This window comes from Trematomus bernacchii, unplaced genomic scaffold (genome assembly GCF_902827165.1).
Source record: "Trematomus bernacchii unplaced genomic scaffold, fTreBer1.1, whole genome shotgun sequence".
NCBI lineage: Eukaryota > Metazoa > Chordata > Actinopteri > Perciformes > Nototheniidae > Trematomus > Trematomus bernacchii.
This window is the reverse complement of record NW_022987705.1, coordinates 4,088,706-4,112,155: the sequence shown is the minus strand read 5'-3', so window position 1 is coordinate 4,112,155 and position 23,450 is coordinate 4,088,706. Positions and strand designations below refer to the sequence as shown.

Below are 23,450 nucleotides of genomic sequence, written 5' to 3'. Positions count from 1 at the left end.
CGGACAGTACTACTTGCTGTCTTCAAGGCTCTGCTGCAAAGTCTGCCGGAAGAGGTGGTATGCCGACAACCCATCCTGGCTGGAAAAGCTCCCCAAGAGGTTCACCAACCTGCTGCCAGCAGTACTGACTTACAAGAAAGCCATCTGTAAGTCGGTACTGGACGAGCTCAGGCGCACCGGTAAGTCACCCACTGATATGGCAAAGCAGATCACGGAGATGATGCACCTGAAATATGAACGGGCTGACCTGGCGTACCTCCTCAGCTGTAAGAACATCATGGATGGTGAGGAAGGAAAGTACGACCAGAAGACAATTACCCAGTTCCTTCGGCAATTGTCTCCCTTTGGAGAGTATGGGGACTCTGATGGCTGGAACGGGATCTCTGTGTCTGCACACTACCTGACAGACTGCCTCCTGTGTGTCTGTTAATGCCAAATTGTCATCCTTTCTGTTGTTTATAATAAAGATGTTTTCTTGATTCATATCTACATGTCTCATTCATAAGTAAATGATTTATACTACATGGTCCATATCTTAAATATAAATAATACCTTCTGAGTTTTTCTTTATATTTAAATAAATATAAACACAATAACAGTTACTATAACACATTAGGATAAGATGTTTTCTTGATTAATATATACATGTCTCATTCATAAGTAAATGATTTATACTACATGGTCCATATCTTAAATATAAATAATACCTTCTGAGTTTTTCTTTTGAAGGTAATAAATAAATATAAACACAATAACAGTTACTATAACACATTAGGATTCACATTTCTTGATTCATAGATAGCTCTTTATCTTTGATAATGTATCACAGACTTTGCCCCAACCGGGTGTCGAACCTGCGAACAGAAGAAATCTCAGCTGGCTAAGACGGCGGTTCACAGCTTCAGTAATGCTGCAATTTTATTGGCTGTCCTAAGCACGTCTCGCATTGGCTGTCACTATGCCACCTAAGCACGTCGCGCATTGGCTGTCACTCTATGCCACCTAAGCACGTCTTGCCGGTTCGTGTACAGAGGGGATTGTCGGGAAAGAGATGGCTGTTTGAGGAAGCTCCCATTTATTAACATTTCAACAAACAAGTTGCATATTTGCATAACGTATTCAAGTGTTACCATTTAGTGCAATAGTAGCTACAGAACATGTACTGTGCTGTGTAAACTGTACTGTATCACATAGCGTTTCAGACACACAAACTTTTCAACTTTCAAACTTAGGAGAGGTTACGTCTTCTTTGTGTTATAAGATAGGACTGGCAGGGTCAGTCAAACCTGGTCGTTATCCCGCGGAGCTCCTGTCCCGGTCCCTTGCGCTCTCTGGGCCCGGGGTCTACAGGGCTAGCCCGAGGATCCCCCGCTAGCATCCCCCGCTAGCAACAGGCCTTCAAAACAATGTTAGAGGCGCTCCTGAAACAGCGTCAAAACGGGTATATTTCCCGGGCTTTAATATACGCTTTGTTTCACTCGTTTGTTGTTTTGCTCCTCCGTGTTTTCAGAGCAAGTCGTCGAAGCTGTAAAAATCCATAGATTAGCCGCACCGTTATATAAGCCGCAGGGTCGAAAAATGGGAAAAAAGTCGCGGTTTATAGTCCGAAAATTACGGTAATCGAGATTATGATTTTTGCCATAATCGAGCAGCCCTAGATTAAATAAATGTAAACTTCTTCCCATCGCCTTTTCGGATGTGTAATCAAGTAGATTATTTGTTTATACATAATTTAGAATCAGTAATATTTTTGTATATCAATTTGACACTGCTTAATTTTGTATTGTATAATAATTCTCATGTTAAATGTTTGTATTATTGTTTTACACATGTTACGTGCTCCCTTTTCTGTTGTCTTCTCTGTCTCTCTGCTGCGCAGGTACACCTGGTCCGCCCCTGGCTCCGCCTCCCCCAGGTGTCCTAATTCCATTCAGCTGGGGACTTGAAAGGAGAAGCTGGAGGAGAAGAGCGGTCTCCCTATCCTTATGCCGGAAGACTCCGTCCGGGAACAATCTCTCTCATGCCGTTTGGATCTGTAGATTCCTGTTGTTGCTATTTAATGTGTGAACTCTGGAGGACCTGTTAGTATCGTTTTTTTCGTGGCTTTATTTTTCCCGTAGGGTTTTTTCTGTTCGATCTCTGGGTAGAGGAGGGAAGTTCTGGGTCCTACGGCCAGTGGACTGGCTGGCCCAGGCCCCCTTCTTCCTTTTGTTTGTTTTTGCCGTCCTCCAGACGTGGTTCATTTGCCGGTGGGCCCATGTAAGTAACGGCTGTGCTCTTTAATAAATGCTCGCTGATAAGTGCTGCGTGTTTTGTGTGATTTATTTTATGTTGCGGGTCTTCCCACGAGCCACTACCACTTGGTAGAGGACGGGTCGTAACAACACATTTGAAATAAATCAAATCAAATAACTATATTTTGATGTCAATACTTTTGTACTTTTACTTGGGTCACATTTTGAATGCAGGACTTTTACTTGTAACAGAGTATTCCTACACTCCGGTACTTCTACTTTTACTTAAGTACAAGATCTGAGTACTTACCTCTGGTCTTCAGCTTATAAACATATATATATAGTCAAATAATATTACTTATTATAACCAAACTAACATTATATAGCATTTGTTTCTTTATATTGGTTCCCGCCACACTCTTACAGCATTTCTTTTTGGAAGTGAGCTGTAATTTGTTTAGCAGACTCTACAGCATTTCTACTAAACTCTACTGAACTTTCATTCACGTGCACAGGTTTTTCAGATAAGGTTTTGCATACCAAGCAGGCCGGAGGAGGGCGGGTTTCTCTGGATGGGCTCAGCCATGTTGTCTTGAATACGTTGCCAGACCTGCCACTCGAAGCGAGGATGCAGGATGTAGAAGGGCTGCATCGGATGAAGCCTCCTGTATCTCTGGTACTGGGTGAAGATGGGGTAGTCTGTTCTGTTGTACCACTATAAGGGGGGAGATATAGAACTATTAAAGTGTATTTACTTTGAAAACAATGCACTGTAGGTTTCCATTTTGATTTCTGTACACAACTGGTAGTTACAGATAATGTGAGAGTAAGAGGAAGAGAAAGTTGAGGAAAAAACACTGCATGTGGTGAATTAGGACATTCCAAGTCAGAAATAGAACTTGTTCGTAGAGTTACAGTAAGGGAAGTTCTTTCAACATGTCGTGAATGCAGCATTAATCAAATCAACATTTTGTATAGCCCCAAATCACAAGAAATGCCTCAAAGGTCTGTACAAAGCAAACGAAAGCAAAGACAAAAACAAAATACAAACGTCATAGCATAAAAATGATAAGAACATTATACAACATAATACAACAATATAAGTATTGCCATGTGATAAAAGCATGTGACTGAAGTGATGGTAATGATGAGCCGAAACTAGGTGATGGAAGCTAGTTTACAAGGAAGACAGATGCGAAGAGATGGGTTTTGAGTTTGCTTTTAAAGGAATCAACGGAAATAGCTTTGTGGATCTGAAATGGAAGACGATTCCAAAGGAGAGGTGCTCTGAATGAAAAGGCTCTGCCACCTACGGATGATTTGTGAATTCTGGGGATGGAAAGGAGACTTGCATTATGTGATCGTGGGAGCCTGGTAGATATTTGTGGGGTAATTAATGAAGACAGATATGGAGGTGCTAGTCCATGTAAGATTTTAAAGGTTAATAGTAACATCTTCAAGTCAGATCTTATGTGAATCGGGAGCCAATGCAATGAAATGAGAATAGGGGTGATATGATCACATTTTCTGGTTCTGGTTAATATTCTAGCAGCTGTGTTTTGAACCAGTTGTAGTTTGGTCATGATTGATTTTGGTAGCCTGGAGAAAAGTGAATTGCACTGTAGGTTTCAATTTTGGTTTCTGTACACAACTGGTAGTTACAGATAATGTGAGAGTAAGAGGACAAGGGAAAGTTGAGGCAAAAAACACTGCATGTGGTGAATTATGACATTCAAAGTCGAAAAAAGGACTTCTTCTTAGAGTTAAGGGATGTTTTTTCAACATGTCGTGAATGCAGCATTACCTGTGGTCAGCACAGGTAATTACTTGTATGAAAACAAACCTGAGAGAGGTCAGCAGAGAAGGGGGCGGGATCCCAGGCCACCAGAGCACCTGAGCTGTACAGAGAGCTGGATAGGAAACGGTGGTCATCAGACGCCATCACCTTTTAACACAAACAAAAGCATTATATCCATTTCTAAAGCACACCCTTTCAGTAACTGTATGTTTTGAGCGTGTCAGTGTGTTTACCTGGGAGTTGATTAGGCGGATTGTGGTTTTTGAACCGACATCCTTCTCGAAGCCGGTGGTCGGGGCGGCGTTGAAGCGTAGCACTGCATCATGGGAGTCTGTAATTTAACAAATAACCTTTTTAGAAGAAGTTGAACTTGATTAACACGTGTTTTCTGATTCGACGTCTGTAAATTACTTTGAAGGTTTGTTGAACACAAGAAAGTGCAGACGTCCAGATGTTGGTAATTGGAGTCAAATATTTTAAAGGTCACCTATTATGCAAAATCCACTTTTTCATGTCTTTTATACATAAACATGTGTCCCCTCTGTGTACAGAGATTCTCTCTCTTTTTGTCCTGATCCATTTATATAAAAACCTGTCTGAAAATGAGCTGATCAGATTTCGGCCACATTATGATGTCATAACGATTTTTTGGTTTGTGTAACCATTAGCCAATCACCAACCAAGGTAACCCCCCCCCCCACCTTATCACCTGAATCTCCTCCTAGAGCACCATTGAGTTCTTTTTAACCAAATATCTCTCAGAGGGGCGTGGGGAGGGGCTCCTTATTTTCATCTAAAGTAACAGACAGAGAATCAGCACTTTGGAAACAGGGCTGAAAAAGAGGGGATTATGGGATGCTGCAATGATCTGTTTGGTGTTTGGAGCCAAACACTTCAGAGACATGTTCTGTATATATCTGAGACCTATAATATATTGATGAAAAACAGTATAATAGGGGACCTTTAATACAATAAACAGAATGATGATAAAAAAAATATCTCGCCTATCTCTTTGCCAAGTCCTGAGTAGCGCAGCGACCCTGCAGACGACACCACAGCGCAGGTCCTGTACGGCCCAAGGTCAGAGGTCAGCTGACTAATTGGCAGCTGGGAGGCCCAGGGCAGAGATGAGAAGGGCTGGAGGTCAGAGGTCAACGTCTCCACCTCTACGTTTTCCTTCATTTGGCAGAGAAGTTTAGGACCGCTCAGCTTGGGCCGGCTGGACACACCGCCAGGACCGGAGAACTCCACTCCGTACTTATTCGTCGCCTGTCAGAAAAGACAAATCAAAGACCAATTATGTGGGGCTAATTACAAAGAGGATCCCTACCGCTAATGTTCAAGTGGAGTTTGTTACATTCTGACATTTGAAATTTCTCTAGAGAGCTCATTTACAGATTGAACATTAAGTGCTTTATGTCACAGGAGGAAGTGTCTGAAGTGAACTTGAACAGAACAATCATTAGAGAACCTAAAAGTAGAGATGTACCGATCTTGCATATTAAAGCCAATACTAACTCAAATAGATCAATTGTGAAAAAAGTAGGATATCAAAATGTTTGTTCTGAATCAGAATCAGAAACAGAAACAGGTTTATTACCAGGTAGGTTGACACGTACGAGGAATTTGACGTGGTGTCATGGTGCATACATAAAAGTCATGGTGCATAAAAGCAAAAATGTAAAAACACAGATAGCGAACTATTTTAAGAACACTATAATAACATAACAAAATATATATCGTAAAATTAAATATAAAATAAAGCAGTATTTACATTGAAATAGAATGCAATAATATATAAAATATGTGCAGTAAGCAAACCAGATAATGTTGTTCTCAAAATGTTACAGCATTAAGACTTCCAGTAAATAATAAAGTCTTACCTGATAATTCTGCACCACCTTTCTCAGTCTGCTCCCGAGCATGTTACTGGACATCTCGTCGTCCCACACCTCTCCCAGAAGCCCATGAGGCCCAAAAAACTCGGCGTCCCCCCCTTTGCCACTCAGCTCGCCCCTACGCCGGCCTCCAAACAGGGTTTCCAGCGCACGTGTTAAAGGGCGCGGCAGCAGGCGAGAGAAGAACCCGGAGTTGTCCCGCTCTTTGGGCTTCCTCTTTGGCGACGAGTCTACGGCTTCGTGGGTTTGGTTCGGAGAGGAGAGGACAGGGATTGGACGGTGAGGGTCACCTGGGACGACCCCTGGCATCTTCTGGGGGTCGATGTACATCGGCTTAGCTCCGCCTCGCAGAACCTGAGGGAGTCACAGGGAAAACATTTTAAAAACCTGTCAGTGAAACATCTAGGGGCCGTATTCATAAAGTGGAAATCACACTAGCTCTAAGACTAGAAGTAAAATAATGTGAGGTATACAACACAAAACATTACTAATGGCCCTCTGCTTAGATGTCACAATGTATGTATTTAATATATATTATGTTATCTCTTTTTCTTATTTGTGGATGGTTAATGTATTTTACTACATATTCATGTTGTTGTGTATGCCCTGTAAGCACATCATTTCTTAAAATGTACCAAAAAAATAAATTGAATGATCTGAAACCACTCTTTGGGTTACACAATTCAGCTTTCATCAGCTTGTTTTAATACCCAACATAATAATAATAATACATTTGATTTATATAGCGCTTTTCCTTGTGCTCAAAGCGCTTTACAAGCAAGTAAAGAAGAAAAATAACAACAAAAGTAAAAAGTGCTAAGCTAGGTGGAATAAGGGCGAGGGGTTAGTGGATTAGGAGTTGAAGGCAAGAGTGAAACGGTGAGTTTTGAGGGATTGTTTGAATGCAGCCGTCGATGGTAAGTGAAATATCCTGGGTTGAGCGGGTAAGTGAGTTTTGGCCGATGATTATGAGTTGAACATGTCAGTGAAACTTTGTGACTGACCTTGATAACCGAGTGTGCTCGAGGCTGAGCCCGGGTTCGTGCTCGGACCCCGAAGATGGCGTCGGTGACAGGGACGCTGTTCTCTGCACAGATGGCGTAAAGCAGAGCCATGGAGATGCAGAAGAAGGCCATGCAGAGAACTCCACGACGAGCCCGACGCCTCATGCGCCACAGCAGGCTGACTCGGTCCATCGCTGCCCCGGGGATCTGAGGAGGACACTCACTGTGAGTACATCAAACACCTCAGGAATATATTTAACAAATAAAGTAAGAGAGCAACTTAAGTGTTGAGTTATCTGATCAAATGAGAACTGACATTTACAGTTTTGACAGTTTACTACATTTTTTCCAAATATGTGACTTAAATAAAAAAGTGTAGTTTCAAAAAAGAAATAAATTGACTAAAACTTTTGTCTTAAGTGTTGAGTCCTTTGATCAAATGAGAACTGACATTTACAATTTTGACGGTTTAATAACATTTTCTTAAAGGTCCCATGTCATGGCCATTTCTACTGATCATAATTCCATTGTTGAGGTATACTAGAATAGATTTATATTGTGCAATTTTCCAAAATTGCATTGGTTTCTCATACAGCATCTCTGTATAGTATGTGTATTCACTCTCTGTCCTAAACGGCTTGTTGGAGCTCCTGCCCCCCCCTCCCTATGAGCCCAGTGGCCGTCTGCGAGACAGCGAGACACAGCGAAACCCAGCCCGAACACACACCCGCAGCCTGGCTGGGAGTTTGTGTGTGTGCTCACACACCGACTCACAGCCTCGCCGCGTCCCGCCGTCTCAGGGAGGAGAAATCGGCGGAGCTGCAGCTGAGAAAAGATTGAGTGTGTGTGTGTGAGGAAGTCCGCGGATTGGTCAATTTGGACCAATCCATAGACTTAACGTAACGGCTCCGCGGAGGTAACGTAACGGCTCCACGGATTGGTCCATTTGGAGGCGTTCTGGGGCAGCATAGACAGGTATTTTCTGTGTTAAGAGTTTTATTCGCTACAGGGTGTACTTTGAGGGTTTGTGACTTTGCAGACCGTTTACATGCATAAAAACCTTCATAACACACAAGGGGACGGGTAATAACCGGAAAAGCATGACATGGGACCTTTAATAGGTTAATGACTACTTAAATAAAAAAGTATAGTTTTAAAAGGTCAATCAAAATTACTAAAACTCAAAAATAAAATTGAAGGCTCAGGTTTGAATCAGGCACATGGATACCCATTGTATCCTTATTTTCGTTCAGTATTTACTGTATATGACTTTTTTTATTATTTAATTCAAGAAATCTATGGATTTTTGGTAAATTATTTTGGTTCAAATTCAGTTTTTATTGTTCAATTATTTTTCAAAGTATGACATTTATTTGTATTGTTTTTTAAGACACTTGTGGTCCTCTAGTGAAATTGTCTCCTTGCATAGTAATAATGGATACACTATGTATATTTCAGATCACTTCTTGAGAAAAGTGAGACAATATTTTGTTTTTGACTAAAAAAACACCCCTTAACCAGTTAAACCCCACCCTAAGATATTCTACAAAATAATATTTAAAAACATTTAAAAAATATATTATTTTTTTTGATATATTTTTTTAATTATGTTTTTAATTAATTTTACCAAAATAACTTGATTTAATTCTATTTAAAATAACATTTCCAAAGAAATAAATCCTTCGAATCTGCCTATTCAGTTTCTGTTTGAATGTGAAGGGTTAAATGAAAGAAGCTCCTTTAGCCGTCTCTGCGAGTTACTGTGAAGACAGGAGCTGATTGGTGGTCCTGCTGTACATTCACAGAGGGCTATAGAGAGGTGAAGTCCCGCCCATCTACTTCCGACCTCATGGGACCTTATTTCGGAAACATTATGTATTGAAGTCAATGTGGAGAGAAAACTTATCTTTCGATCCCGTTTGAATTGTGCCATGAATTACACATATGATGTTTGTCAATCTTAAAAAATAATTTCCATGTCAAAAAAGTCACAGTTTGTCGTAAAACTGTTGAAATATAAGACTATGAAAAATACGCAACTAGAAAGACTACAAATCCCAGAGTCGCGTAAGTGATGTCATAACTGATGTCATAATTATTTTCCTCCACTAAATATAAGAGATAGCTAAGATAAGATAACTTTAACAAGATGTCTGTGTGCTTAGTACCAGGTTGTAATCATACCAGCAATGGGTCTTGCTCGTTCTTTCGCTTCCCGTCTGATGAAAGGACCAGGAGTGGCTGGATCAAGTTAGCTACCTAGCCAGTAGCAAGCACGTTAGTTAGCATTACAGCCTTAGCCATGTCATTTTTATTAGCTTTAACATGAAGTAACATTAAGTAACCCAAAATGTTAAACAGTAAGAGTAGTAGTCATATTTCGTGAACCCTTTGAAGAGTACTGTCACACCGGTGTGAACATTCTATAATACACAGTTTAAGCCCGGATGCCCCCGGGGGAGAAATGCTAACGCTGACGCTACATTAGCATCGGCGATCTTTTCTACTTCATGCTATCTGCACAAATGGTTAACATTGAACATTAAAAAGATCAGGCAGTTCAGGGAGAATCGAAGGCAGGCAGGCAGCTTTGCATGACATTCTTCTGGACGTGTTTCATTGTGGTGATAGTGAGGGTAGTCAATAGGCTTGTTTGAGATGAGCTAGACCGACGCAGATCTGCGCAATTGCGATCGCCGTCTTGCTAGTGCGTTGCATGATGGTTAGTCATTTTGTCTGGCTTGCTCTGGAGCAGACCTGGGCATCGTACGGCCCCCGGGCCACATACGGCCCTTTGGTTGACTCTGACCGGCCCGTGTAAGGCTAATTGGAAATTACAAAATAAACATATTTTCTAACTTTACCTCATGCATGGACTAAAGCTGCATTGCTTTTATTTTGAAGTTGTTTTTTATTCACGTGCATAATGACGCAATACGTATATCAAGACGTGCACATTATTGGATCCTTGTCACAAGACGACTTTAGCCCTCAAAAAAATGTCCGCTAAAAAAAGAAAGGTAGATGCTGAATGCAGGGTTTTCAACAAAAATTGGACTGCTAAGTATTTATTTACTGAAGTCGGAGGTAAAACCGTGTGTTTAGTTTGCGGGGAGCAGATCGCCGTGTTTAAGGAGTACAATGTGAGTCGACATTACGAGACGAAACACGCGGAGAAATATAAAAACTTGACTGACGCTGAAAGGGCGCGGACATCGGAAGCTTTGCTAGCTAAGCTGCAAAAGCAGCAAGGCTTTTTTACCAAGCTTCACACATCCAGTGATGCAGCAACCATGACCAGCTTTGTGATATCCCACAAAATTGCTAAAAACAGTAAGCCGTTCTCGGAGGGGGAGTTTGTCAAAGAGTGCTTGGTGGACTCTGCAGCACTAATATGCCCTGAAAAAAAAGCCGCATTTGAGCAAGTCCCGCTGTCCAGGCGAACCGTGACTAGAAGGATCGAGGACATTGCGGGGAATCTGGAGCTTCAGCTGCAACGTGAAGTGGCAAGTTACGACTTTTTCTCCTTGGCTTTGGACGAGAGCTGTGATGTCCGCGACACAGCCCAGTTACTCGTATTCGTCCGCGGGATAACACCGGACTTCAAGATTACGGAGGAGCTGGCAGCAATGCGGTCGATGAAAGGGACGACGACAGGGAGCGATCTGTTCACGGAGGTAAACGAGTGCATGGACACGCATACATATGTGAACAAACATTTTCAATTATGAAGTTTACGAAATCCAGGTATAGATCCTCTCTCACTGATGATCATCTGTCAGCTGTGCTTCGCATCTCCACCTCAGACATTCAACCTGACTTTGATGCACTCGTTAAAGCCCAGCAGAGACTAGATTTCTCTCACTGAACAAGAAAAGAGAACTTAAAAACACCAAATGAGGTGGTTAGACTACAAATGTTGGCATGTAAAGGCACCAACTAGCAGTGAACTGGGACACTTTCTTTGGAAGCCTTTTTCTCAAAATCACAGTTCAGTGATGTTTAGTGACAGTTCAATATGATGTATCTTGCTTAATATTTGGAGTACAAAGACAATATTGTGATGTCTTTAGAATGCTAAGAACCTCTTTCCAACAGTAAATGAAACTCAAAATGTGTTTGAGTGAATGTGACTGAAAATGTTCACTAATATGAGTCACAAATGGTGAAAAACGTTCATTTTGTTTACCATTGTTTTGGGAAATTTGATTTAATAAATGACATTTTTTTGTAAGGCAACCTCACTTTTTCATTGCTTAACTATAACATATACTCTTACCAGCTTGTCAAAACAATGCTATTTACTGCTTTTTATAAAGAAATACAATTAATATTATGCAGAATTGAGTTCAGCCTTTTGGCCCGGCCCTCCACAATATTTTCAGTTTCTCATGTGGCCCCATGGAAAAAATAATTGCCCACCCCTGCTCTGGAGGCTCGACTACATGAGACGTTGAAATCTCGCGGGACAAAGACGCCGGCAGCCTTGAGAGCGAGGCGGAGCAGTTTCTCTCCACGAGCTGCAGAAGCGAAATGCTTGATGGGAAACGACTCGCTGGTATATCGAGCTGAGCGCTCATTGGTGGTTTTTACCGCGTGCTGGTGATGAAACTCTCCAATTGGCTCCGCAAAAGTTTGTTGTTGTTTAGTGTCAGTTTTTTCGCCACTTCCATTCACATTTTTCATCATTGTTCCACAATGTTTATCATCATGAAATTAATATCTATATATGTTATACTATACTTGCACTGCTTACCGTTTTCATACTTTATATGTCTTAGCATATTCATACACACTGTTAATACTGTTCATACTGCTACTGTGTATATCTAGTGTATTCATTCATACCCCTCACTGTTTATTCATCATTCAATTAATTCTATATTTTATTCTGTAGATTGGGTACATTACTTTTCACTTTACTGCTTTTTGCACTCCTGGTTGGAAGCTAAACTGCATTTCGTTGTCCCAGTACCTGTAATCTGTGCAATAACAATAAAGTTGAATCTCATCTTGAGCAGGAACAAATATATTTACTTAGTACATCTGACATTAACGATTAAACATATTTGTGCATTCTTTATAAATGCAAACTGGTCAAGACCACTGACGGAAGTAGTTTTGAAAAGTAATAAGTGGTTCTGTCTTTTACATGTAGGATTCAACCCCCCTTGTATTGATTTGTTTAAAAATGAACAGACACTTGAGTCATTCATTTGTAGTGATATAATAATTGTGGGATTTCTATTGCATCCACTTCATCTGCAACGAAGAACGCCAGCGCAATTTCCGCTTTTGCAAACCGAGTCAAGCCGACTCCGAGCTGTCCGACTTCAGACAAGCTTTTTGAGACCGCCCCCGGCTGCAATCGGCTATTCTCGTCTACTTTCGAGGCGAGACGCAGCTCATCTCAAACAAGCCTAATCCCTTTTTTGGCAAGACAGTAGTGACGGCCATCTTGGTGACGTGTGTAGTTGTGCGAGACCAGAGATGTAGTTCATTGAGCGGTTTCACACAAAAAAAGTCTTACTTCACAGTTTTACGGCAAAACATTTTTTTTTTTACTTGCAAAATTATCTTTTAAATTGACAAACATCATATGTGTAATTCGTGGGACAATTCAAACGGGATCGAAAGATAACTTTTCTCTCGTCATTGACTTCAATACATAATTTTTCCGAAATAAGGTCCCATGGAGGTCCACCGGAAAGGGAGGGACTTCGCCTCTCTATAGTAACTGAACGAGAGAGTAATGTCAAATGACAGTACAATTGACCAATCATATCTTCCCTCTAAATGGGTGGGTTTTATTATCGCGGACTTTATGACAAGTTCCGCCAGCTGTGAAGCTTTTCTTGTTTCCATAGCAACAACAACTTCCTGTCAACAGCGTAAACTCGCCTTCAAAATAAAAGCATGCCAAATTACACTTAAGACATACAACTGCAATGAAAGTAACAAACACAATGCAATATCCTTTTCAATTTCAAAGAACACAAATTGGGTTCACAGGTGTTGTTTTGTGTGGTAGAGGGTCGCTTTCATTGATGCGTTTTGCACCCCGGGCCGTTGTTTTGATATTCCGCTGAAGTATACGCTGTGACGTAATAACTCCCTTTTTTTCGAGGGAAGGGGTGGGGGTCAGAGGGCCTAGGTATAAAAGTCACGGCTTGCCACTGAATAACGGAGATTTCATATTAGCTGCTAGTGTATGACAGCTTCCGGTTCCGGGGCATTCTGGCTGCGCATCAATCATTCACCAATGGGTAATGTTTAGATGGATTTTAGGAACTTCCCCTCGATTCTATTGGCTCTAACGGTTTAAAGAGGCGTCAATCATCAAAATCGACCGAGGGGGGCCAAAGATATGGAAAATGCACCCAAATGACCCCAGAAGTGGTTGTTTTTTTATAATTCAATTTTTTTTACTATGTTCAATCTGAATTGACTTTAAAATAAAAAAAATCTATATTGATTCTGACTTTTCTACATCCAACTCACAGGTTTATCATTGCTTTGAGAAAAAAGATTATTAATTTACCCCTTTTAGAAGTGAAGATAGTAAATTGTTCTGGTCATTTTCGAGCCTGAGGCCTGAAAAACAGGCTCGGGGCTAAACAGATTAAATAACCGCTACCTCCTTCAAACCACCAAAAACAGGTTTTCTAACTGAATCGTTGCTTCTAATCCTGGAAGTAAGTGAGCAAAACAACAAAGAAGAATTAGGACATGGGAGTATGCCATCGCTGCCCCGGGTGTTGGGTGAAACCAGGCAGAAAGAGCAGGCAGAGGGGGGAGGAAAAAGATGGCTTGATTCATCAGATGATAGAAAAGAGGAGAGGAAGCCCCACGGGAGTGAGAAAATGAGAGCAGGAAATGACGAGAGTCCATTACAGGAGTCAGGTTGCCCTTTTATCCCACAATGCATTTACAGCCCACATTGAACCAGACCATCAGTCACATATAATGCTATTAAAGGTCCCATGTCATGCTTTTCCGGTTATTACCCGTCCCCTTGTGTTATGAAGGTTTGTATGCATGTAAACGGTCTGCAGAGTCAGAAAACCCTCAAAGTACACCCTGTAGCGAGTAAAACTCTAACACAGAAAAGACCTCCCCAAAACGCCTCGTTGGAGATTTCTCATTTTCTTCCTGGGTACTCTGACGTGGGAATACCCAGAGGCCACACCCTCTGCCAGCCTTTCACGAAACAAAGCTTCCCAAACCTTTCAGCGATTCATGCCGGATATGTACAGCGTAGGGCACTGAAGAACGATGCTGTTCCTACTTAGTTTGGACCAGCGGGAGATTCGTGTACACAACCTGTAAGTATTCATTGTTGTTTGTGTATTTATGATGTTTAAAACAAACAAGGTATCTACCACGACTGTTTAAATGGGTAAACGTTTTTTGGGCTACTACGTTGGGATCGCGGAGAAATGCTCTCTGCAGAGCCATTCTCACAGCGTTATAAACCTTTTTCTTACTCAATATCAAGCCACACTTATTGTTTTTACTTCGGCTGTGAGTGTTTGTGTTGCTTGTTCTCGCTGTATCACCGACACGGAAGCAGCAGCTGCGAGCAGCAACGAGCCTCTCAACGTCGCGACCAATCAGAGCACACTGGGCTCACAAGGAGGGGGGGGGCAGGAGCTCCAACAAGCCGTTTAGGACAGAGAGTGAATACCTGGTGAATACACATACTTTACAGAGATGCTGTATGAGAAACCAATGTGAGTTTGGAAAATTGCACAGTATAAGTCTATTTTAGTATACCTCAACAATGGAATTATGATCAGTGGAAATGGCCATGACATGGGACCTTTAAATCATGTTAAGGATTATTTATGACCATTTAATAATAACATAAAGGAGAAGATGTAACAGACAGGCAGTTTGATATTAAACATTGGATAGTCATGGTAGTTTGATGACTACTGCTTCAAACATTACACTTCTTCTCAGAGTCATAACTTAGACACGTGCAAACCCACAAACATGACACATACACTTTTAGATTGCATGTAACACTTACAGAGAGTATAATTATCTCTGCCATATACTATGAATCAATGTAACGTATAACGTGTAGGGTATAAATCCAGTGTTTCAGTGACAGTTATGCAAACAACCACAAACGCACTGATAACAGGAACTGCTACTAGCGAATTGTGCATTATTCTAAGAAAGCAACATACAACTAAATGTAAACATTCAAGGAAATTACAATGTAGCCCACAGTGAGCCTCACTGACAACACCATGCTTCCTGTTTACAACCCCACAAAGCCCACACGTCATAGTATCTGTAATTCCAAAATGTAGAACATTATTATCCCTAAGGTAAAAGAAAGACATAGAATAAAAGGATTGACTAAATCAGTAATAATAACGTGAATATTAAAAGAGAATCTGATTGTGATCTGAGCTGTGTTTCTCGGAGAAACCTGACATACTAACCATCATCATCCTCCAAGACACTCCAGGAATTTTGATGTTAAACCAGCGCCTGAGCTAGTGCTGAGGAGTGAGGCTTAATCTCACAAAAAACAGGAGTGATACAGTGAAATGTAATGACAAAGCCAAAATAAATCTCTGCAGGAAGGAAGGAGGTCTAACATGACTCAGCATTAAGGTCAGCAGGTAGAAGAATGCAGCCTATTTTTCTTTATTTCGTTTCACCTTAGCACGTTATCTATGACAAATTACTTTAAGTTAAATCTGCTGACTATAAAGCTGTTCTTATACTTGTTTTATTTACCTTTTCTTACATTTTAAACCCTTTTCCCACTGGACAAAGAAACACTTACACCTACTAATGTATGGCTTTAGCATTCAGTGGTACAAGTTTAAAATTGGCCTTCCTATCTGCAGTAGTCACGATATTTATTAGCTCAGATAGGCAATGTTGGAAACATGACAGCCAGGTGGACACGCTACGTTTCAATATAAAAACAAAGAAACCACGGTAACATCTCTCTCATCTCGCCATAACAAAAACATGTTTTGCCTGACCATTCGTGACATTAAATGCCATCAAATGTCCTCTTAAAAGCTTCAACAACACAGCTAACAGGCTAAAAGCGACACAAAAACCTCCGTTAACCTCCGCAACTCTCGGAGGACATCCCTCCAGTAGAGGAATGGTCGACAGGGGGGGGTCCAGCTTGTTCTGGGTCTGCTCTGGGGGGATTTTACCCCATCTGGCCTGGGAAGACCTTGAAATGCCCCAGATGCATCAAGAGGAAGTAGCCCGAGATGGAAAAAGTGCACACATCCTTTACTCAAGTAGAAGTACAGATACTCGTGTTTAAAAATACATACTGTAGAAGTACTGACTAAACTTCTTTACTCAAGTAAAAGTAAAGAAGTATGGGCTTCGAAACGTACTTAAAGTGGACCTATCATGCTATATTTAAATGATATATTGTAGGGCCATACCTATATAAGGTATATTTATACGTTTCTGTTTTCAAAATACCAAACAGATCATGCATTTTAGCCATGCCTCATTTCGCTCTATTTGCTGTTCTCCAGCCCTGTTTTTGCACGGGGCTGATTCTGTGAGCTGCAGCTGACCACGCCCCCCTGCAGGAGAGGGGAGCGTGCTCTGATCAAGTCAGAAGAGGGGGAGAAAAATAGATCTCCGTCCTCCGTGTTTTATTATATTTTTATATAGAGTCGTTATTCAACTGAAACTCTGCCGCACGGTCCCCTCGTTCCTTGGAAGAGGCGGAGAAGTGGGTGTTTGTCATCTGCTGGTGGACTAACCGGAGAGAATTACAGTGCTTGCCTCGACGGGGAGGGATTGCATTGAATTAAAGCAGCAGGAGCAAACGCTTGCCTCGGGGAGGGAGAAAAAAAAGCCACAGCGGAGAATAAACAGAAGGGTAACCGTGGCAACCATGCGCGGGAAGTCTTCTTCGCTGCTTTTGTGGCAGACTACAGCGCCACTTACAGGCCTGGCATATGTACTACAGCGTCTCCAGCGCTTTCGAGCGGCAATGGCCGGCCGTGGCCCAACCCCACATTCCCCTGATAGGTGGAGAGTTGGCCCAATAGCCGTAGCGCCACCGTCCTGACGTCAGGACAGTGTTCAAATCTGGATCAGTTTTTATCAGATCCGTTGCAGCCTCTTTTTTAGAGATTTGGGTATGGAGGAAAATAGAGAGGGTTGTGTTTTCTGACACTTGGTGAGTTCCCTGGAACACCGGGGACACATATTCATGTATAAAAGACGTACAAAAGTGCATTTTGCATGATAGGTCCCCTTTAAGTAAAAAGTACCCATAACTAGCAGCTGTTTTAAAGAGTACCTGACCTCCCTTTATATTAATAGAACAATAATGTCATCGTTAGCTAATGAATGTTTCCATGCTGAACAACGGCAACATGACAACGTTTTCATTGGTCCCTCTTCTTTAGAGAAGACCAGGAAATGATGGATACACGGATCGTGTTCAAATCAATAGGCACGCAATGACTCTAAATAATAATGATCACGCCACCAAACACAGATTTAAACTCAAGTAACCAGCCTGTTTTGAAAATGTAAGAAGTAGAAAGTACAGGTATTTGTGTTAAAAATGTAAAGTACTGATACCAGAAAAATGTACTTAAGTACAGTAACAAAGTATTTGTACTCCACTACTTCCCACCTCGACCTCGAAGTCGCTAAAGTGAAAAACGTCCCGCGTAACCTGTTTAAGCGCCAGCTAACGCATGATTTGTTACTAGAATTTGATTAAATCTAAATAACCAACCCTGGATACAGTAGTAAACATAATACCAGTTTTCTCTTTTGCTACACAACGGAGAGATATAGACCAGAGGAAGACAGAAATTGATCAATTCTATAACACACACGCCAGACCCTATGGAACAACAATGCACACATGGCTGCCCATTTTGCTGCATTCGAGAGCAAAGAACTAACAAAATCAATGTTATTTCTATACATCCAGCAGCTGGTTAACACACAGCCAGAGGCACAGAATACTCTGTACTGTCAGACACACTGCTGCACCACGAAGAGCAACACCACAGCAGCTTTAATTGAACTGTCTATATAACATAAAACAAATGTATACTAATCTTTATTTAAACTAAAGGCTTAAAAAATACTTTAGGGCTCTTTTTGGAGGATAAACTGTTTAAAGAGGATAATTTAATTTAATAGGCACATTCACACCGCAGTACTTTTCCCACAAAGGTTCATGAGAACTCTTTAGTTCTCATGAACTAAGTACAGATCGCGTTCACACCGGAATACGTTCCTGGGGAAGGATTAGGCAAATGAAGCCGCTGACGTCACTTCGTCTTCTTCTGCTTTGGGTTTACTGGCAGGCCGCAAACAACTTCACGGCGTATGCTGCCACCCGAAGTCCCCGGCCGGAAGTCCCCGAAGTTGGGGACTGGTTTCAGTAGAAGCTGCTGGGACTCCCAGCAGCTTCTACTGAAGCCTTCCGAGTAAATCACCAGAACGCCGACACCTCCTCATCTCCACTGCTCCCATGTTTTCTTTTTTTTGTGTTGCCATAAGTTAGTCTCTCTGCGTTTGTGCGCTGGGCTAATGCTAATGCTAATAATGCTAATGCGAGGATAATAAAATGGCGGCTTCACAAAACGTTTTGGGAGTTTTATGGGGCGTGGTTTGCAATCCGCCCAGCCAATCAGACATAGGAACCTTTTTCTCCCACGAAAGTACCTGCTCTCTAGCAGGGACTGAAAAGGGGGTAAAAAAGGTTCTGATGAACTAATTTTAGTTCCGGCTCTTTTTGGTGTGAACGCGACATTTCGGAACTATATCGAACTAAAGTGGGAAAAGTACTGCAGTGTGAACGCGGCTAATAGGGAAATGTTGTCATCATTCTCAGATAGGATTGACGGTGATATCCAATTATTGAATCTGGTGATTAACCTAGGGTTGCAATAAACTATCATTCTCAGTATGCTGCACACTGTGTTGATGTGATCGTTGCTTAGAAACGGGCTGCTGCCTTTACGTTTCCCCTCATGTCCTCTGTGGATAGAAACATTATGAACACTGTCAGCTCTCAGTGTTTGTACTATAACATTTCTGAAAATACTGAAAAAGCCTGAGGTTATGCCTTAACATTTACTTTACTTGTTTTATCTCACCGACAGCCAACACCTTGAAAAAATTGTTATGTTTTTAACCAGAAAAAGACAAATCAAACCACACTAAAGAGCGGTCCACACCAAAAACTGTAGTGTTTGGACCCAAATGCAACAATCAGAAAACCAGGAACAATTGGAATTGTGTTTAATATCCAGGGTGCGTACGGGTGCTGGAAATCCTTGAAAATGCTTGAAATTGTACGAGGTGTTTTCAAGGTTTGAAAAGTGCTTGAATTTTGGGAATGGTGCTTGAATTTGGGATAAAGTGCTTGAAATTGTAAATGCTTTACTTCGCTTTTTAGATTAAAAGAAAATAAAGAAGTCGGAGCGCGCTTAATTGCTTCGCTTTTACATAAAACAGCTCCGCTCCGGCCTTCCCGCGCAATGCGCGTGACCGGCAAGTGTTTTTGTTACGCGTGTGACCTGGGCATTCTGATGAGAGTGATAGATGACAGTATGCCAGGAGGTTGCCGTTTCAACGAGCGTTGGCTAGCAGAAGACAAATACAAGCCATGGCTAAGACGAGGGTCAAGCGAAGCCCAAGAGTAGCCTCCTGCAAAGTGTGCAACAATAACGATGCGAGAGTCTGCGCTGACGAGCCACACACCACACGAAAGGTACGCTGTAGTATAACATTTTAGATTAGGCTATCGTTGCATGTAAAATACATGACACTTTTCTCTGTGCGCGGCAAAACAAGCTCGCCAAAATGGCTTCACTAGTCTGGCAGTATTTTAAGTGTCCGAAAATGACAATAAAATAGCGGTATGCAACATGTGTGTGAAGCAGAAATCCTGCAGCTCCACCCGCTGTGACGGACCGGTGAGCGGAGCAGAACACACACTAAGAGTTAGACCTAACACACTTAGCTATTTTATCTACCTCTGGAACAAGCTAAACTAGTTATAAATATATTTATTCTTCACTGTCGGGTCGCTCATTACTGGATCAGTGAGCTGCAGGAGATACTGACAGGCTGTCAGGAGAGAGAGAGGGGGAGAGAGGAAAAGAGAGCGATATCGGTATCGGCCGATACTGATTCCGGCGATCGGCTCCAAAATTGGCGATCGGAGCATCCCTAATAATTGTATATGATATGTTTTTTAATGATTGATCATGAAAGTGTTATCAAAGCTGGTAAAGTTGCAGCTAGTTTGAATGACTTTGTATAATACAGAGTAGCTTGTGAATTTACTCCAGGTGGAACTAAAGTCTGATTTAACACTTGATTATATTTCACATCATTCATCCACATCTGTAAAGTAACTAAAGGTATTAAATACATGTAGTGGAGTCAAAGTACACCATTTACCTCTGACTTGTGTTTACTGCCAACCTAAAAGTACCTCAAAAATAGTAATCAATAATATATTGAAAAGTTATTTGGCTGATTGTTTTATATTGGCTCAGCCAGGTTATATGGGATGCCCAGTCTACGTACAGATGGGTCACACATTTTGAAATATTAAACTTAGTTTTCTTTTCTAACATTTTTAATTGATCATCCTCATGTAGAATGCCATTATGAAACACACATTTGGTTGTTTATAGCATAAAGAACATCTGATTTAATGTGAGGTAGGGAAATAATCATTTGAGTATAAGTATGTGTATATAAATATGTAATTTACAACAGCTGTAAGATGCTTGAAAAGCTTGAAAATGCACCTTGAAAATGCTTGAAAAGCGCTTGAATTTGACTTTGGAAAAGGTGTAAGAACCCTGAATATCAAACTCTGCAGGTACAGGGCAGGTAGCCAAAGTAACAAGGAAAGTAACAAGGAAAGTATACCAAGACCAAACGAGCATGGTCCAGGCAAAAGATGATCAGGAAACACCATCAGCCACAGATAGGAACAAAGGACGCAGAAGCATATCTCAAGTTGGGGGACGCAAAGCTAGGTTTACCGGGAATTCAGATGAAACAAGCAAGTCAGAGGCAGACAGAGTCGGCTACAGGAAATCAGACCGTAAAAAGAGCTGGAGAGTCTTGCATGAGTGGTGAAGAACAATCAGGCAGTAAGTGTGTAAGCATGAGGCTTATGACAGGCTTGTTTGGGAATGAGATGAGGAGCACAGGTGAGCTAATGAAGTGGGAGGGACAGTGGGACGAGGTCGAGACGTGGTCGTGGAAAAGTACTGGGTTGCGGTCGAATGGTCAAAAAAATGGGGATATGGAGACGCGTGAAGGAGAATTAATCAGGACTTAGGAAAAGTAGTGCTGATCAAATCTGACTGCACTCAGACTGGGCAACGTAATGATACTGAACCAGCAGATATAATTGATGTGCATCTGCTTTGGGAAACAACAATTTTTCTTACAGCGGACTATTATGATCACATCTAGTTAATCTTCTCCGTGCTAAGTGTTTTATGCGGTCAATATGAATGTGGACAACAGTGACAAATATTCTCTTAAGTACCCAGGATGCTGAAACTTGTGATGCTTGATCGCACTCACCCTCACTCTCCTGTCCACACATATTAATCCAAATGACTCCCAATGATTATGATTGTAAGAACTATCAAAACAGTGGCGAATAATATTGTTGTTGAATTTACAAAATAACTGAATATGCAAAGACTTCAGGGACTTTCTCTATCGAGCTTGTTGACCTCAAACCCCTTGAACTCAGTCTAAATTAACCATCTCCAATTCCAAATAAGATGAAACAAAGTGACTGAAAAGCCGGAAAATATTTCAATGAGTGACTGCAAGGGGAAATAAAAAGATTTGGGGGGGAAACAGCTGCTTCCGCTTCGCTTCGATTGAACAAAAGAGCTGTCTGCACACTTTTATTATCTCTTTGATCACCATTTGGATGCAGTTCAAGCAGTTTGAATATCTGGTACAGCTACCTGGCATGATCACATGAACATGAACACTTGATAACATCTGTGACAAAATGTTATCTATTGAGCTTAGTGTGAAACCTTGTTGGCAATCAGTTGCTTAGTTCACATCCACTAGTTATGGAGCAACATTATAAATCATTTGTAGACGTCTGTATCCACCTGATGAAAGTGAGTCTGATAATCATTCTCTTTTAGCTCAGTTTTTGGTCTCTACAAACTCCAGAGGGAAATATCTGTCTCTTTAGCTGCTAATTGTCCCACTAAGTTTCCCAGCTAGTCTTTAACTGTGTCTCTGCTGCTGAGCAGGTAGGGTAAATGGGCTTTTTATGCATTTATTTTCTGAAAACAACACTTTGACAGTGGTGAAAGTAAAACAGAACAGAAATATTGCAGGCTGGACGGAAAAACAATAAGCTAAAAAACTAACTGTAAAGTCCCATAAACCTAAAGAGCTACACCTAACACATAATCATTTAATACATATATCAAAAATAAAGATTATATCTGCTTTATGTTCTGCAGTTTTGAATAAATATAAGTACATTACAGGTTTGGATCACCTGCAAAATGTGGCTCACACAGCTGTGGGAATCCAACAACTTGAGGATCTGACGCCTGAATGAATGAAGCGGCTGCAGAGCTTCATAGCCTCAGACAGATGGTGTTGTTACAGATATCTGCTTAAAGAGTGCGCCCTAAATCCCCTGCCTTCACACACACAGACAGCCAGCCAGAGATGTGTGTGTGTGTGTGTGTGTGTGTGTGTATTATGCATGGATTTATGGAGCCATAAAGTACTCAAGATTAAAAGGTAGTTGCGGCAGTGTGTGTGAGTGTGTTTTAATCTGGCCTGGCAGAGTGAGAGGGAGTTAGATGGTTATGTATGTGTCAGCAGCAGCAAAGCTCTGAAGCTAACGTAGAGGTTGGAATGGTCGGATGCAGGGTGACATTTATGCTTTGGCCAATCAGAAATCCAGCTTCCCCGGTGAATAACTTTTTAATGGCAAAAGATAATAAATGATGCCAACATGATTACACTTACTAATGGAAACTGAATACTCGGTACTGCCGAGTCTGATGGGTGTCATTAGTTTGCAGATATTTGGTGATTGAAAAGTAGGGCTTGATGATTTTAGAAACATATGTGAACATTGAATATTGACAATGTTACTTGCGATAAATAATCAGATATTAAAGTTCTGCCTTTCTGCTTCTTTTACAATACAGTTAGAATAGAAAACACTTAATTGCTGATGTTTTTAAATTTGACACAAAAGGCATTTCATTTATTTAGTTGCAGTTTTCTACCAATACTCTCTCACCTATAATAAAGTGCAGAATTGCAGTTTCTTTGCAATCAGGTATTATAAAAGTTTTGGTTTAGCCCCAAGGACAAATCAGAAAATCCCCAAAGTCATTGAGATTATTTATCTGTTGACCACAGACCACCTGTACCACATTTAATGACAATCTGTCCAATAGTTGAGGACAAACTAACATTACCTACCCTGAAGCTACGC

General features: G+C 41.2%; 1 protein-coding gene across 2 annotated transcripts in view; it reads right to left on the bottom strand.

Moving 5' to 3' along the window:
* st6gal1 (ST6 beta-galactosamide alpha-2,6-sialyltranferase 1) overlaps positions 1-23,450 on the bottom strand; it is a 33,791-nt gene that overhangs the window by 6,000 nt on the left and 4,341 nt on the right. For both annotated transcript variants that reach the window (XM_034140312.1, XM_034140313.1), the window contains exons 3-8: positions 6,935-7,141; positions 5,916-6,284; positions 5,037-5,301; positions 4,266-4,363; positions 4,078-4,179; positions 2,775-2,949 (exon numbers count right to left, since the gene is read on the bottom strand). In XM_034140312.1, coding sequence (XP_033996203.1) covers positions 2,775-2,949; positions 4,078-4,179; positions 4,266-4,363; positions 5,037-5,301; positions 5,916-6,284; positions 6,935-7,141 — 1,216 coding nt within the window. The remainder of the gene's footprint in view (positions 1-2,774; positions 2,950-4,077; positions 4,180-4,265; positions 4,364-5,036; positions 5,302-5,915; positions 6,285-6,934; positions 7,142-23,450) is intronic.